Source organism: Lepidothrix coronata, unplaced genomic scaffold (assembly GCF_001604755.1).
Source record: "Lepidothrix coronata isolate B3197 unplaced genomic scaffold, Lepidothrix_coronata-1.0 Scaffold174, whole genome shotgun sequence".
NCBI lineage: Eukaryota > Metazoa > Chordata > Aves > Passeriformes > Pipridae > Lepidothrix > Lepidothrix coronata.
This window is the reverse complement of record NW_016690354.1, coordinates 384346-400393: the sequence shown is the minus strand read 5'-3', so window position 1 is coordinate 400393 and position 16048 is coordinate 384346. Positions and strand designations below refer to the sequence as shown.

The 16048-nt window shown below is 43.5% G+C and overlaps 1 protein-coding gene across 4 annotated transcripts in view; it reads left to right on the top strand.

Annotated features, from left to right (window-relative positions):
- The window catches only part of MYO7A (myosin VIIA), a 103552-nt gene that overhangs the window by 12088 nt on the left and 75416 nt on the right, over positions 1-16048 (top strand). For all 4 annotated transcript variants that reach the window (XM_017830170.1, XM_017830169.1, XM_017830173.1 and 1 more), the window contains exon 2: positions 7230-7287. In XM_017830170.1, coding sequence (XP_017685659.1) covers positions 7270-7287 — 18 coding nt within the window. In that variant the 5' untranslated portion in view covers positions 7230-7269. The remainder of the gene's footprint in view (positions 1-7229; positions 7288-16048) is intronic.

The window sequence follows — 16048 nt, the reverse complement described above, 5'->3', positions numbered from 1 at the left end:
GCAATGCTTTGCAAAGGCAAACAGGATGGCGCAGCCTGAAGCTGTCATAGGGGGCTGTGATTAATTGATGCAGCTCATGGCAGAGGAAGACACAGAATATCACATTCCTTTCCCTCACTGTCTTTTAAAACCCTTCACACCCAGTCTCAGGAGAGACCACCTCAGCATTTCATGGGGTGCAGCTGGTGGAAATCAGCACATTTTTACCAAAGTCAGTTTATCTCAATTGTTTCATACTGCTGGGGGTCTGTCTGGTCATTGAGATTTTTAGCTGGGTCGAAAGTGTTTGCCTTTTTCGTTGATCCACAGTCAACCTGACCAATGAGGAGAGCTCAGCATATGGTTTAAGTGTTCAATTTTCAGGGAGGAACCAGATTTTTCATATTTTTCAGCTCTGCCTGATGTCTTTTGAAAATTAGTCTCTGATTTTGGCCACTGAAGTCTTTGGCTGGAAACTTTATGTACTGCACAGCCCCTGACACTGCTCTGTCACTCACGTTGAGTAGATTACACCCTATTTGTTGGTGGTTTCAGTTACGAGCCTCATTTCCCTGGGTTTCAGTTGCACTTGCAGAATGACAGACTGCAGTGTGCATTAGCACCGCACTTTCTTTCCTGAGCTACCTGCAAGGAAAAAAAACCCGCAATGTGCAGAAGTACAAAGTATCTGTGTATGTAATGCATCGAGACTACTCTTACATTGGGCTGTTTTACTACAAAAAGCCACGGTGGTGCCTGCAGTCTTTTCACCCTGTAGTTATTTGGCTAATCAATTAGCAGGTTGTCTGTGTTCTTTTGTGTAGGAAAGGTTCTGTGTAGTTCAAGCAGCTTGAATTTTCTGGGTTTGGAGTTTGCAGATCTGCATCCCTTTTTGTAGCAACAAAAAACCCCCAACACAAACAAACAAACCAAAAAACCCCACAATAACAAACTAGCAGGTCTTCCCTGGGAACAGCATCCGCCCACCAGAAGGAAAAGCCTGGCGGGAGTACCCTCTAATCTAATTAGTACCTAATGCTGTGCCTTTCATCACTGTAAGGCTGAGTGTTGCAGGAATAGCTAGAGAAAAATCTGCAAACTTGCAGGCTGTTGTTTAGTTGCACAGTGTTGCACACCAAGGAGCCCTTCTGAGAATCCAGGGCTTCCCAATGGATTTTTATCCCCCTGCTATCACATATACCTCTGCATCTCAGCTTTCAGCTATGCTTGAGTCTCTCTTTTTCCCTCAGTTGTCCAGGAAGATGGACCTGCTGCTGGTGGGGAGGCCATTCTTTAAAACCGGATACACCTCTTGTTCTCCTGATACCAGCAGTCTCTGCAAATCTGGTGGCCACAAAAGGTCTGATCCAAAGGCTGTAAGAAAGGCTTTTCATGACCTTCAGTGAGCTTGGGTCAGAGTTTTTCCAGGAAAACATGCTCTGTGCTGATTGCTTCACAGTGTATGCAGAGCCCCCAGACAAGCTGTGTCATGGATGCACTGGTCACATGAGAAATGGTAATTCCAATGTTTCCTGAAGCTTACTGCAATTGTGACCTGCCTTGCTGAGGTTAGAGCTTCCTCGCATTCCTCACGTCATTTGTCAGCATGACCTCAAGATGATCCTTCTGTGCGGAGGCGGCAATTAAGACATAAACAAGGGAACTTTCTCAGCACGGTGGCAGGCAGCATGTGGCCAGGTGGTTCTTGCTGTGTCCCCACATCCCTGCCATGAGAGTATCATACTGTTTGCTCACTAGTAAAAACTCAGGGTGTGCTGTCCTGTGTAGAAAAAAAACAACAAATACTCTGGGTAAATTCCTGTTGCCATTGAATTCAGGGCAATACTGTTGCGTTTCATGGGAATGCATCTTTTCTCTACATTAAAAGAGATAACAGGAAACAAAACCAGGAAGCTGGATTTTACTTTTCTGGAGGAGTTGGAAATGATAATTTCTTCTTGCAAGGATGAAGATACCATGGGAAGGGAAGGTGTTAAGTGAATGGCCATTACCATGAACATTTCAGTCAGATAGGGGAAATGACGGACATCATAGAGTCATGGAATGGTTTGGGTTGAAAGGGACCTTCAAAATCATCTAGTTCCAACCCCTCTCTTACGGGTAAGGACACCTTTCACTAGACCTGGTTACTCCAAGCCCCATCCAGTACCTCACCACCCTCACAGGGAAGTATTTCCTCCTAATATCTAATCTAAACCTGCCTTCTTTCAGTTTAAAGCCATTCCCCCTTGTCCTGCCTTTGCATGCCTGTGCCAAAAGTCCCTCTCCATCCCTCATTTTAAGCAGCATCCCAGTAGCTAAAGCACCCATCTTTAAGCAAGACTCAAAGTCAGGGCTCTCCTCCACCAAGGTGGTGGTTTAGCCCATTACCCACCTCTCAGCAAGTCCTGAACGGCCAATCTTCACATATGCTTTGAAGGAAAACCTGACCAAAGGGGAGAACTTTCTTTTTTTATGCAAAAAGAAAACAAAATGGGATGCTACAGCCCAAGGAGATGGGGATATCCCAGGCAGCACTGAATGGCAGAGGATCAGACTTATCTGAGATTTACCCAAGATGGGCCCAGAAACCATGACAGGTGGTGTGAAGTTCTTACTGTGAGAGCCTGAGTGTTTGGTTCATTGAAAAGCAAAGTGAGAAATGATGGGAGTAGACTGTGAGGCCCTTCACAGGGAGCAGATAACCAGGCACTGAATATCTGACAAACCAGTTGACACAGGTCATACCATGGAAAGGGCTCAGTCTGTTACTAAAGCGAGGGTACATGCCTCTAGTAAAGAGTTTTCCAAACATGATGGATCATCCTGGCTTCCCTTCACTCCATGCCCTGGTTGTCACTCCAAGCCAAGTGATGGATGAGGCAGTGGCATGAGGGAAGTGCAGGTGCAACAGTGGTGTAAAACACTGCCTTGTGGGTCCATCTGTGTAGTCAGTTGTGGTTGGCAAGGTACAACTGGCCTCAGTTGGGAAACTGAGGGAAAATACAGAGGAGGAGAAGATACTTACATAGTTTTAAATACTAAGAATGATTTGAGCTTTGGAGCTAATTACCTAGAGAAGGTTGTCTCTGTCGAGAGCTTGCTTGTTGATCAAGCTGGCAGGGACGATAACTTGTTAGTCACGAAGAAGATGGATGGCTGCCATATTCGGACTAATGTCTTCTGACCTAAAAGCTCTGGTTCTCATTTGGGGCTCTAGGAAGAATGCAGAAATACAGACTGTCATATCTTTCCAACCATAACAACTTACAGATGGACAAAGACTAGGAGGAGTGGTATGTAGTGACATTGTCTTCTTCATCTCTGCTCACTATCATATGCAGTCAATGGTTAGAGATCCCAAAGACTGGGGGTTTTGTTGGTTTAACCTTATTCAAAAGCCACTGTTTTTCTTCCTGATCTGAATCCTGCTTTTGGTAAAGACAAAGGCGCTTGTCTCTGAGGGTGTAGGTCTGACCTTTTTATTCACCATTTCTCAGACAACCAGTGAAATACACTGAAAAATCCTTAATCCTTCTCAGCTCCCTTGCTGGAGGGCAGAAGGTGAAAGCAGTAGTGTGCAGAGCGCGTTGGTGTACTAAATCTCTTTGCTCAGCTAGGTTGACACATTTCTGCCAGTCAAGTGACGCAGACAGAAGGCAAATGAAGTTCTGGTTTTTTTCACACTATTAAGTTAACAGGGTGTTCTCCAAAAGGCAGGCTCTCCACCAAGCTGAGTGCAGATTGGGACAGGCATGGAATGTGAATGCATGCACCCCATAAATTAATTATTCATTTTCTTCATTGCATTTGCATTCAGGAAAATCACATAGTATGTGAAACTTCAGGAGAAAGGAATAGATTTTACATTTAGAAAGAAATACCTGAATTTATTCTAACCAATGCTTAATGAGCATGTGCTCTGGAGGATTAGCACTGTGGAGTGATCCCCCCGGAACTATGGCCAGTCATGTGGTTGGACTCCCGTCCTGAAGTGCCAACAAGGAGCACAGAAATGCCTGTTAAAGAGATTAGAGTAGCAACACCCTTCTTTGCAATTGCAGGACAATGGCTTTGTTCCTCAGACTTTCTCCTCCAAAGTCAGATCAGGAAAGCCATGGTAGAGGTCACTGTGATGGAGACCCCATCCTGAAGCACTCCTTGGCTTGACTGGTGACCACAACTTGCAAGCAAGTGATGTGTATAGTTCCATGTCATACATCACTCTGCATCCAGAAGTAGATTAAAGCCCCTTCAGCCTCACCCCGCTGCCTCCCTCAGATGTTCTGTTCAGATAATGTTCAACTAGTGATGGCCAGAAAACTGCAAAATGAACCAAATTTACAAAACATCCACTTTCTAGAGGGTTGTCTTTGTGCCCTTGTGTTATGTGTGTGATTTGGGAGAGATGCTAGGTACATTTTGTTTAACCCAGCTCATTTCCCATGCCATCTGTAGACCTTCACACAGGAGATGAAGGTGGAATTCCAGTGCCCTACACACCTGCCAGCAAGGGTCACGGGGTCCAGATGGCTGTTTTGTTCCACTAGGGCCCCCATGAATTAGTAGGCAGCTGATCTCCCTGGTGCTCAGACAAGCCCAATCCTTCTTACTGATCCCTGTGGGAAGAACAGGGAGGCGAGTCTGCTCCTTCCCCTGCTCTTCCCTTTTGGGTTGTTCCCAGCTGAGCAATCCATGGGGAAAGCTGGCTTTCTGTTGTGTACAGAAACACTGTGCACTTGCAAACTCCCTTGCAAAGACTTCATGAGGGGAATTACAAAGCATAGAACAAGAGCAAGCCTACTGGCTTGGGCTGAAGGCTAGACTTTCAGAAAGCAAAAATAAAAACCCCATGAAAGTAAAAATAAAAAAACCCAAAAGACTCAGGGCACCAAAGTCCTGTTTAAAACCAGAGTGGACTGGGTATACAAATACCCTTCCAAACCTGGCACAACACCTATTCAGCATCACCACAGGCCATGTTAAGCAGGGTGCTTACATACCAGATAGTTTTAGTGCTGGAAACCAGGGTAACCATAGGACGGTGCTTTGCTTCAGCAGCAGAGGGACAAAAAACTGAAGGAGCAGTTCTGAGACTGAACGTGTGGCGTTAGACCAACCTGTGGGAATAGATGTCCTACGCATGGCTTTTGCAACATGGACACCCAACGAGGCAGGTCTTACCTAGGTCATTTGGCTGGTTAGCATAAAACCAACTAAGATACTTAGGAGCTCCCCTGTTGGGCGAGATCTTTGTTTTTCAGAGAAGGAAAATGAGGAAAGGAACTATAAGATAACTTGTCCATAGCAGATGTCCTTAGGTCAGGGAAGACAAACTGGTACCCAGCCCAGTGTCCAACACTCCCCCTATGATCATCATGTTACAGACCTCTGGAGAACTTTCCCCAGTACCTGTTCTGAGCCAAACCAATATTTCACCGACTATTCCCAGTGGAGTAGACTCTTCAGCATCCCTAGGCAGTCTGCCTCAGGACTCACTATTTGGCAGGGTTAGAAAGCTATTTTCAAGCCGTATGAATTAAAGAGAAGAGGAATAATTTAATGTGCTACAGAGAAGGTTCAAACTTAGAATTAGGAAAATTGCCTCACAGCCTTTCAGTTATTAAAGTGGACATGTGATTTTCCACCAGTCATCTACTTTCTAGAAAAAGTAAAATTAATTCATTGAATATGGCCTGTGGCCAGAATTTGTTTGCTGAGTATTTACTAATGAACAGTGATGCCTTGGCTGCTCTTAGGACACCAGTTCCTTTTCTGGGCAATGCAGAGGAATCATGTAGATGGTTTTAGCAGGTAGATGTTTTCATTAAGGTGGTGAAGGCATTCAGATGACAAATGTGAGGATAGTTATCTGCCTTCAAATATGTGATTGGTAAAAATGTAGAGGTGGTGCAGGAAGCCTGGTGAGGAAAAGGGGAATAACTGGAAATTCTGTTGAGCCTTTACAGTCTCTGCAGGAGCTAATAGAGATAAATCCTGCCTTTCTGTCTAGGTTGGGAACATCTGTGTTTCCCACTGCAGGTGAGAAGCTACAAAAAATTCAGTCAGCAGAATCAGCACCAAAGACTAAGTCCTACATTGCTCAATGGGATGCGAGAAGTTGCTGCTAGTGGGGAAGAGAGATCACTGTCCTTGCCATGAGGAATGTGTGTAAGGACATTGGCACGGTGAATTATCACTCCTTTTTTTTTTCAAGACTGAGGCTGTCTTGAAACACCTGGAGATGATTGAGGGGAGAGTGGAAAGACTGTTCCCTCCCATCTCCCCCAGAAATGTTTGCCTTTTGGTGGGGAAAGCATAAAAATGAAAATTATAGTTAAAACCTGAAACAAAATATTTAGGATTTTATGATGAGTCTGGACCATTTTGTCACTGTGAAGGGAAATGTCTTGTGTCCTGCAAGATCATCCTTCATCAGCCTTCACACCCTCAGTGCCTTTTTCTCTGCTTTTTAAGGCATGAGTATTTTTACTATACTGGAAAACTTTCACATCATAAATACAACGATTATTAATTACCATGTACCAAGGATGGCTCAGAGATTAAAAGCTGCAGAAATTCAATTCTTTGAAAGTGTTTTTCACTCATACACACTGAACCCATTTAACTGTGGGAGTGTCATGAGGTGACATCACACAGCAGCAAGCATAAACTCAGGAGCAGCATGGGACTTTCCCATGTAAATCCCACAATACAATTTGCCCAACAGCAGGAGCAGAGAGTGGAGATGCTCCATCCAATCCAGGTCTTAGTTGCAGGCTGTGTCGGAGGACTTGGTATTTTCTTGGAAAATACCATTTTCTTTTCCTCTCCTGAAATCAGTTTTGATGGAAAGATGAAAATCCATCCCGGCTTGTTGACCGTTAAGGACAAGACTCCTCTTTTCGATGTGCTTTAATTTGTACTATGGAATCCAAAGACACATGTATCAGTGTGTTTGCTAGGTTAATCCTCTGATAACTTTCTAGGACTCAGTTTACAAAATATTTCTTGCATAAGCAACCTCCAGTCCCACTCTCATTCACCATGGTGCCAGCATTAATCTGGATATATTAGAGGATTGTCTCTCACTGTCTGGAATTATTATTACGAAAGCCTTGGGAGTTTCAGTGCTTCTAGCCCTCGTCACACTTAGGGCTGTGGAAACCATTCAGGGTCAAAAGAGTCCCTAAACTGGGGACTCTGAGTCAGGGGGGCAATTCATTAATTGCTGATTTCTTTTGATTTAGGTCCATTCCTGGTGATTGCTGATGTGTTTATACAGGAACCATGGTCATTCTACGACAGGTAAGTAAAACATTCCTGTCTTTAGCTTCTCTAGTTTTACTCCATCACCACAGGCACTAATAAAAATATTTTTTTTTTTGGAGGGGAAGGGTCAAGCCAGGTTATTTTTATCCTATCTTATTTCCCTAAAAAGACTGTTACAAGATGCAGAGGTACTCATTAGCCTTAATCCTTGATTGGCTTAGAGGAAATCATTGCTCTGTGTGTGTAGTCCAGATTAACCTCATGCAATGTTCCACTTCTGTTTTCTTATCTGGGATGGTTCAGAAGCTGCACATGAGTCCTGGATACGCAGAAGAATAAAACAACTTACTGTGTGACTTGAAAAAGGATCTGGTCAAAAATTGACTTTCAATTTCCAGGAACAGTGCTGCTTTGGTTGTGTAAAAATGGAGCCTTTTTGCACATTTGAAAGAAATTGAGGGATGGAGCACTTCTGATGTGGAGGAAGTCTGAGAGAGCTGGGTTTGTTCAGCCTGGAGAAGTCTCCAGGGAAACGTTATAGCACCTTCCAGTACCTACATAGGGCTTGTAAAAAAGGAGAGCAACTTTTACATGGGCATGCAGCAATAAGGCAAGGGGAAATGGCTTTAAGCTGAATGAGGGGAGATTTCGATTAGATGTTAGGAAGAAATTATTGACTGTGAGAGTGGTGAGGCCCTGGCACATGTTGCCCAGAGAATGGCTGCCTCATCCCTGAAACTGTTCAAGGCCAGGGTGGATCGGGCTTCAAGCAACCTAGTCTAGTGGAAGATGGCCCTACCCATGGCAGGGGGGTTGAAACTAGATGACCTTGAAGGTCCATTTCAACCCAAACCTTTTATGATTCTGTGAATTGAAGAATTAAGTTGCATGGCAGGTCTCATCCAGATTCTGTAATCATTTAGGGCTTCAAATTGTAGTGTTTTCCCTCTGTCTAGGCATAACATCTCTCTCACTGTCAGCTTCTGAGTTGTCTCATTGCCATGTCTCTCACCTGGGGAGGACTGACAGTCCCAGCATGTGTCCTGAGTTGAGGCTGCAGATTGACACTCAAATACATTTGTCAACACAGTCAGGCATTGAGGCGGTGGAGCAAATCTACCCAACAATTTTGATTCAACTCTCTCTCCCCCTTGGTACATATGCTTTTGCCTGCTTTTGTCCAGGTTTTTTTGGACCTTTGAAGGAACTCTAATGGTTTCAGTTTATACCAGTGACATAAACAACTGAGGATAGCTTTTAGTGGAAGGAATGCCAGGGATCTCATGAAGCAACTGAACTTCTCTTTATAGTGTTGCCCCGACCTGCCAGGACCCGAGCCCGACAAAAACAGGCCACACTTTGGTAGGGGTGGGTAGGAGCTCGGTCCCCCTTCCAAATGCTCCAAGGCATTTGCCTCATGCACAAACTGACTGATGCAGTTTGCAATGCCAAGGAAAATGAGTGTGGAAATTAAAATGAGGTAGGTTAAAAGGTCTGAATAGCCATTGAGAAATACCCTGTAACAAGTCTGTCTAGGATGGTATCGCTCCAGGCTGCCTGTCATATCTCTGTCAGTGGGTACCCCTCTGTGGTTCATAAATCTTCTGTGTTGATCTGAATTCACCCTTTGCAGAGCTTTAATCAAATAGAGCCTCTTCCTTGTTATCTAAAAACCAGGTGTCTTGTCTGGGCAAGGAGGCAGCATGCTTCTGAAGTAATTCTGGGCACTCTCCCTGTGGGTTCAGATGCCAGGCAGTTGTTGACAAGTATCAGGGAAATAGGTTTGTGTTGAACTTGTTGCTTACTGCAAACATCTTTCTGCAGTGTGGATAAGGTGAACAAGTACCCCTCTGTAATGAAATAAAGTCACCCAGTTGTTACCAGATACAGGCCCTTTCTGAGGTCACTTTATACCAGTTTGCCCCATCTAAAGGTCCAATCTGAGTCACATTGGAACTACTTTGCTCTCTGTGGCCCAAAAGTCCGCTGTTTATGTGATGTTTAATTGCCAGTAGCAGCAGTATATGTATTTTGCTTCCTTAAGTTTTGCTGTAAGATTTTGGAAATACATCTATGATGTTCCTGATCTTTATTACTTTCCAAGGAGCTTCCTCTGTCTTTTTTTTGTTCATTCTTGAATGTGCACAACATGGTTATGGTTCTACCCTCCCACCCCTTTTCCCCTGAAAACTTTCTCCAACAAGATCAAAAACACCAAATCATCATCTGCAATAGGTTAACCCAGAGCTTTTGGCCCTTACAGCTTGTTTTCCCTGTCGTTACCTAGCTATAAATCCAGGAACTTTGAAGATGAGCCCATGGCATTGCTCTTCTTCCATTCTTCCATCAAAACAGTGCATATCAGGATCTCCCTTAGGGAGAACTGAGCGCCAAGGGCAGCGCATGGCTCCAGCAAGGATGGGAAAACACACAGAGCTCCTGCCCTGTGTCTTCCACCCAGTAATCTGAAAGAAAAGCCAATATTGTTCCCCAGCCGGCGCCTGAAGGGAGCCAAACTTATCAGCTTTAGTAACTAGCAAATTACTCGTGGCAAGTCCATTTCAGTGCACAAAGAAAGGGAAGATGGAAAAGGAGGGCCTTCCTGAATTCCCGACTTGGCAGCCTGACAAGTTTGTTTGGCTTTGCAACACAGCAGCAGCTTGTTTATGCATGTTCTGTCATTTAAAGCAGAAATGGTTTTGGAGCTGGAGTGGAGACCAGGAGGGTGTGGTGGTCCTGGCCATCCAGCCTGGCCAGGGAGAGGGCTTTCCTGGTGGCAAATGGCAAATGATTGCTGCTTGCCACATGGCTCTCTTTGCCAACTCCATCTTCTTGCTCACATAGACAACCGTTACATAAACCAGTCTTAAATCTAAGGTATCACAGTGCTGCAAATTTGCTGTTGTTGGGCCAGCCCAACAAAAATAAAACCTTCTTATCAACTGGGGAATAAAACATACTTGCAAAATATAAGTATTTCATGTAGGACCAAGTTCAGCATCAGGAGTGGGACTTGATGATCCTTCTGGGCCTCTTCCAACTCAGGATATTCTATGATCCCACGAATCTCATCCACTATACTAGACTTTTCAGAAGATTTTATCTGTATTACTGTGGTCTCCTGACCATGTCCAGATCACGTGAGGAGCATTACTGCTTTTGAAGGTTTCTCCCATTTCTTACTGGCCCCCCAGCATGCTTCTGGGGTTATGAAGAGAGAAGTAGGAGTTAAAAGAGACAGTGGAGACCTAATCCAAGCAGATAAAGGAAAGCAAAGCCCAACCAGAAATTAAGGTCCTGAGGGATCAAGCATTGTGGATACCTCACTCTATAAAGCTCTTCCAAAGAAAGGAAGGTGTTCCAGCTATTCTGAAACTTTGCAAGAGCCAAGACTTGATCAGAGACTTCAGCTCTGCTTTCCTGGCTCAGCAGAGCTCCTAGGGAGGTGATTCTTGGGTGCAACACCAAAACCTCGCAGTTTCCTTGCAGCCATCCATTCTGCAAAGTCCGTGCCACCTCTGGCATTTCTTTGAACATAAAGTCCCCAGTACAGCTTCAGCTTTAAAACCCCACAAAACAAGTCCTACATGAACAAGACTGTCCTTGATATGTTCATGTCTCTGTTTTCTGAGTGTATTTGTGGCTTCTTGCTCTTGTGTCAGACTGGCCTTTAGCTAACGATGTCCTTTCCCCTTCTTGCCATTTCTCAGGTGTTTGTTATCATTTTCCTACTCTTGGAACTAACTAAAATCCTATAAAACCTTATTGTCCCTCTTGTGAAACAAGTTCTGCAGCCCTCTTGTGATGGTGACAGCCCTTTCTTCACTAGTCCAGATAATTTCTTCTTGTTAAGATCAGGATTACACATTGCACTCAGGTGAAGGGGATTTGTGCAATTTGTTAATGAGCAGGAATAGATTTTGTGACTGCCGGTGTTTTCAGAGTCTCGGTTTGATGCTCTGAGGAGATGTTTTCCTGTGCTGAGATTAAGAACAGCAGAGACCAGCTTTTGAAATCTTTCAGTCCACTCACAGACATCTCCCAGCTGAGCTCTGTGAGCACTGGCTTTACCTGGAGGTTACATACACCATTTTGGTGTTATTGGTCATATACATTTGGCTTTGCCAAGTGATTCATTGTGCTACATATTTTGTTAGCAAGGAGGAAGGGGAGGGAGAAAAACAACGTTATTGTAGGTCTTCTCAGGGCTGATCTGTAATCATGTTATTATAAAAAGCAAAATGTAACTCCACTGTTTGAATTCTCTTTCTCATAAACACTGAATAATTTAAGTCTTCTCCCATTTATGCCTCGTATCTCTCTGATCTATGAGTCTGAGGCTTCCCTGGATAGCTGTAATGCAGCAATGAAAAGTCCAGCACAAGCCAACCAAAGGGCACATTTGCATATAGATTGAAACATGAATCGTTGGGAGCCATTCAGTAGTTGCAGTGCTCAAGACATTTGGCATTTTAACAGCTCTTTGCATCAAATCCTTTCCATCACATTTATGGGACAATTAAAGTGCTGGAGTTGCTGTGTGCAGAAAATGAAGCTGCAGGCTAGGGAGATTTTCTTACAGTGCTATGGCTGTGGAATATAAATTATGTGATGTCAAATAAAGGTAGAGTGAGCAATCTCAGCTGGGGTGTGGAAATACCCTCTTGGAGAGCCTGTCTAAAATGCATTTGTTCCTGCTTCTTGATATCTCAGACAAGCCTCCAGGATCCATCTTCTCTGAAGTGTATGCATTGAAACCTTAATCTTTTTGAATGCAAGACAGAGAAGGCTTTGCGTGAGAGTTGTTATATGTGTGGCTGAGTTTAGTTTTGCTTTTTAAGGAGGCAGTAACAAAATACCCAGCCAATTGGACGTTTATTTGAGGATATAGGAAACTTCAAAGGACTCAATAACAAAATTTACCTCGACTTAGTCTTGGGACCATATGTTTCCTCAGGGAAAATGTACATCTCCAGGGACAGCTCTTGCAGAGCAGCTCACATGTTATCTATCTTGTCCTGCTTGATGGTAACTTCTTTGTCTGTCAGAGCCCTTAAAGGTGCACTTAGCTTGCTTGAGACCTGACATCTGGAGCAAGAAGAAAGAAATTCAGCTTCTCAAACTGTCTCTCTCTCCTAAACCCTCCAACTCATCATGGAGTTTGGATTGGATATTAGGAAAAATTTCTTCACCAAAAGGATGGTCAGGCATTGGAATAGGCTGTCCAGAGCAGTGGTGTAGTCATCATCCCTGGAGATATTTAAAAGACATGTAGATGTGGCACTTGGGGACATAGTTTAGAGTGTTAGGTTAATGGTTGGACTTGATGATTCTAGGGGACCTTTCCAACCTAAATGATGACTCTGTTGTTCTGTGATTCTGTAAGCTGACTCTGAAGAAGTCTCGCTTTCTGTAAAAAGAAAGCTTGTGATGAATCTTACAGCCGGTAGAGCTGGGGACTGTTGGCCCATCTAGAAACCCCTTTTGCAGGAGAGATGTTTGGGGAGGGAAATTAGAAATGTTTCATTTCCACCCACCTCATAACTTATCCTCCTGCTAGGGATCAACACAAGGGTTGATTTCCCTTGGCCCTCATTCCAGCCATTGAGCCTCTCATTACTGTTCTTAATAGGAGGAAGCATCTTCACCCCAGCTGTGCAAAAAGAGCAGAGTAAAGGAGCTCCTGTCCCATCCCATCCCCATGCCCACATACCCACCTGCTTCTAACTGCCCTCCACTCATCCCAGCTGAGTGATACAGCTATTAGCTGGACCACCTTGTCAATAATTTTGCCAAAATCATATGGCTCACATGTACGTTAAAAAAGCTTGAACATAGTTTATTTTTTTTTTCCTTTTATTTTTACTCGGGTCAGTTCTCAGATGGGATATAGGGACTGACAGTTGGAGGGATTTGGGTAAAAGGTAGACATTTAAGCCAACATGGCAGCTGTAAGGAATGTTTGTGATATGACATCCTCAATGGAGCGTGGGACCAAGCTTGTCATTTGCTCCTTGTACAAATGGCTGTGCTGCAAGGCAGACAGTTCTTCCTGTTCGAGGTGACCTTTGTCTTCATCAAATTCCTCTTGCAAAACTGGAAAACATTCAACAGCAAGGCATTAAAAAGAGAACCCTCAACATTTCATGGATTTTTGAGTTACAGACACTTCTGTGGAATGACCCTGATGTATACTAGTGAAAGATTTGGCTTTTATGGCATAAAATTCATTCCCTTTTCAAGGTACAGCATCATTTGCTAGCACAGTATAGATTTGACAGCAATTTTCCTAAAGAAACACACTTAGCTCTGGCTTTCTGCAGTCAGGTTCAAGAAGCTGAGCACAGCTCCTGGAGCCCAGGGGAAGAAAAGCAATAACAGACCTTTTCAGTAGCACAAATTGAAAAATGGCATTTCTTTCTCAGGAGAAAGTTGAGCTGGGGTTATAGAGAATATCTATCGAGATGTCATTGCCTGGTCAATAAATAAAATCGTTTCATTGGAATTAAAAGCTGAATATTGGAGACTTCCAATAAGGACATCAAAACGATACTTTCCATGTCAGCCTTTAGCCAAACTAAAGTGTTTTCATAAAAGGTTTGTTAATATGTTTTTCCTGTTGCATTTCAGGTCTTGGTGAAATGGCATTCTCTAAGGAAAATTTACAGTAATAACTTTAGAAGAGTAAATCCATTTTTAATTGGTTTATAAATGTAACCAAAACAGGAGGAGGATTTAGATGTTTGCTCGAATACACATAAGGAGACTGTTCTGAAAAAAAAAAAAAAACAAAAAAAACCCTAAAAATGTCTTAGAGAGTAAAGAAAATTCAATACTGGGAGTGAATTAACCTGAGATATACCAGTGAGCCAGCTGCCACTTTAGATACTTCTACTGGGGCTTTCAACAATGGGGAAATGAGATGAGTAACTGTGGACTGGGACTTGGAAATTTGTATGGTGCCACTTTAGCATTTCCATTTTGCCATTGCTGGGTATATTTGCAGATATTACTCTAGTGGTCAGCAGCACAGACCAGCTCATGCAAGGGTTGTGCATCAGTGTTGCAATGTAAGGGAATTGCCTTTTCCTGGTTGGCCTCATCCACATGGATCTGAGTTTTACAAACACGAGAAGGTGATATGGTGGATCAGTCCTCCTCTCCTTCACAATTCAGCCCTGGCTTCTGTCTTCACAAGGGAGGTGGCATTGGCAGAGGAAAGTCATCTGCTTTCTTGTGCTTGGCAAAGGTCAATCTTAGAACTTTACAAGGATTTCATCCTCCTTTAGGCAATTTTTTGTGAATAGAGAAAACGTCACCAGCTGTAAGTTATGAGGACTTCTGTTCCTGAACAGAAACTATTATAAAATTCTGAATGGAGTTACAGTGGGCTGAGGCTGGGAATATATATTGAATGTCCAGATTTGTTCAGATGCAGGTCTGTCCCACCTGGCATTCTGTATCCAAAATGACTGTTGGTGAACACCAAGGGATGAGTAAGCATACAGTGTTATTTCCTCAAAATATGTTCCTATCCTTCAGCTAATTTCCTGGCCTCCACTTATGAATTTTCAGCCTGGTCATTTCCCAAGCCTGAAGTGATTTATTTAGTTAGTAATCCCTAATGAATCTCCCTTCCAAGCACCTGTCCTGCTTCCTTACTTCTCTAGATGTCCTATCTACCTCCATGGCTTTTTGCTGGACCTAGTCCCCACTGACTTTGGTTGATATCCCCTTATTTTTGGACTGGAAGAGTATTTTAAAGAAGTATCTCCACAGCCTCGTCCCGTACTAGCCATCCGCATGGGCCACTGGTGACAACAGGATGCTACCGTAGATGGTTCTGTGGTGTGTCTTAACCTTGCACACCCATTTTCATGTACTACCTGAGGCAATTCCACTTGTATCCTGATAGTATTGCTCCCTTACAACTCTTCAAGTAAGAAGCAGGTGTCCTCCATCCTTTGCCCAGAGCCACTTTAGCGGAACTCAGGAGAAAAAGACCTTGGCTTATTTTGCATGCTAAAGAAGAAAGAACCAAGTGCTGCTTGTTTCTGAGATTAGGAAAAACACTATCTGGGACAGTGATTTACCTGCCATGACTCAGAAGCCTTTTGTGCAGACAGTGCAAAGGCAATGTGAGCAGTTTATGTGCATCTCCTACCACCCAGCCAGGCGTTTTATTGCCAGCACCATTGCTGGCAAATGACTCTTAAGGTCACACACTGCATTTTCATGATCTGCAAATCACTTTGTGAGGGCGTTTTACTGCCCCCTAACCCCATAAAATTGCTAGATTCAGTGCGAGACAGACAGGCAGCCTTTCCCATTAGGTAGATGCTTGAAATTAAGCAACATTTGCATCCAGCAAAATGCAATGGAGGCATTAACTGTATTTCCATGTTGATACTGTCAGCCTATTCCTTACAGAAACATAGGCTTAATTAATATATCTATATGATAATACTGTTGCAGTCTCAAAATTAAGGCTATAGGGCAATTATTGAGTTTCTCAAAACAACTATATAAAATTGATGAGTATTCTTCACATGAATTTATTTCTCTTTAACATGATTTGGTTTTCCACATGAGCACCAATTAGCTGGCTGCTGCTGAACAAGCATCTCTGCCATGCTAGGCACCCTGAAACCCCCCCAACAAAACCAAAATTTTGGCTCGAGAATTGTGGTTGTATTTGTAATGCAACCCTTCTCAAACTGGGTAAAATGTGTGACCAAACCCCTTTGGAGGCCATATTCCCCTTGTGCAGTGTATGCAGAATGGACTGTCCATGTAA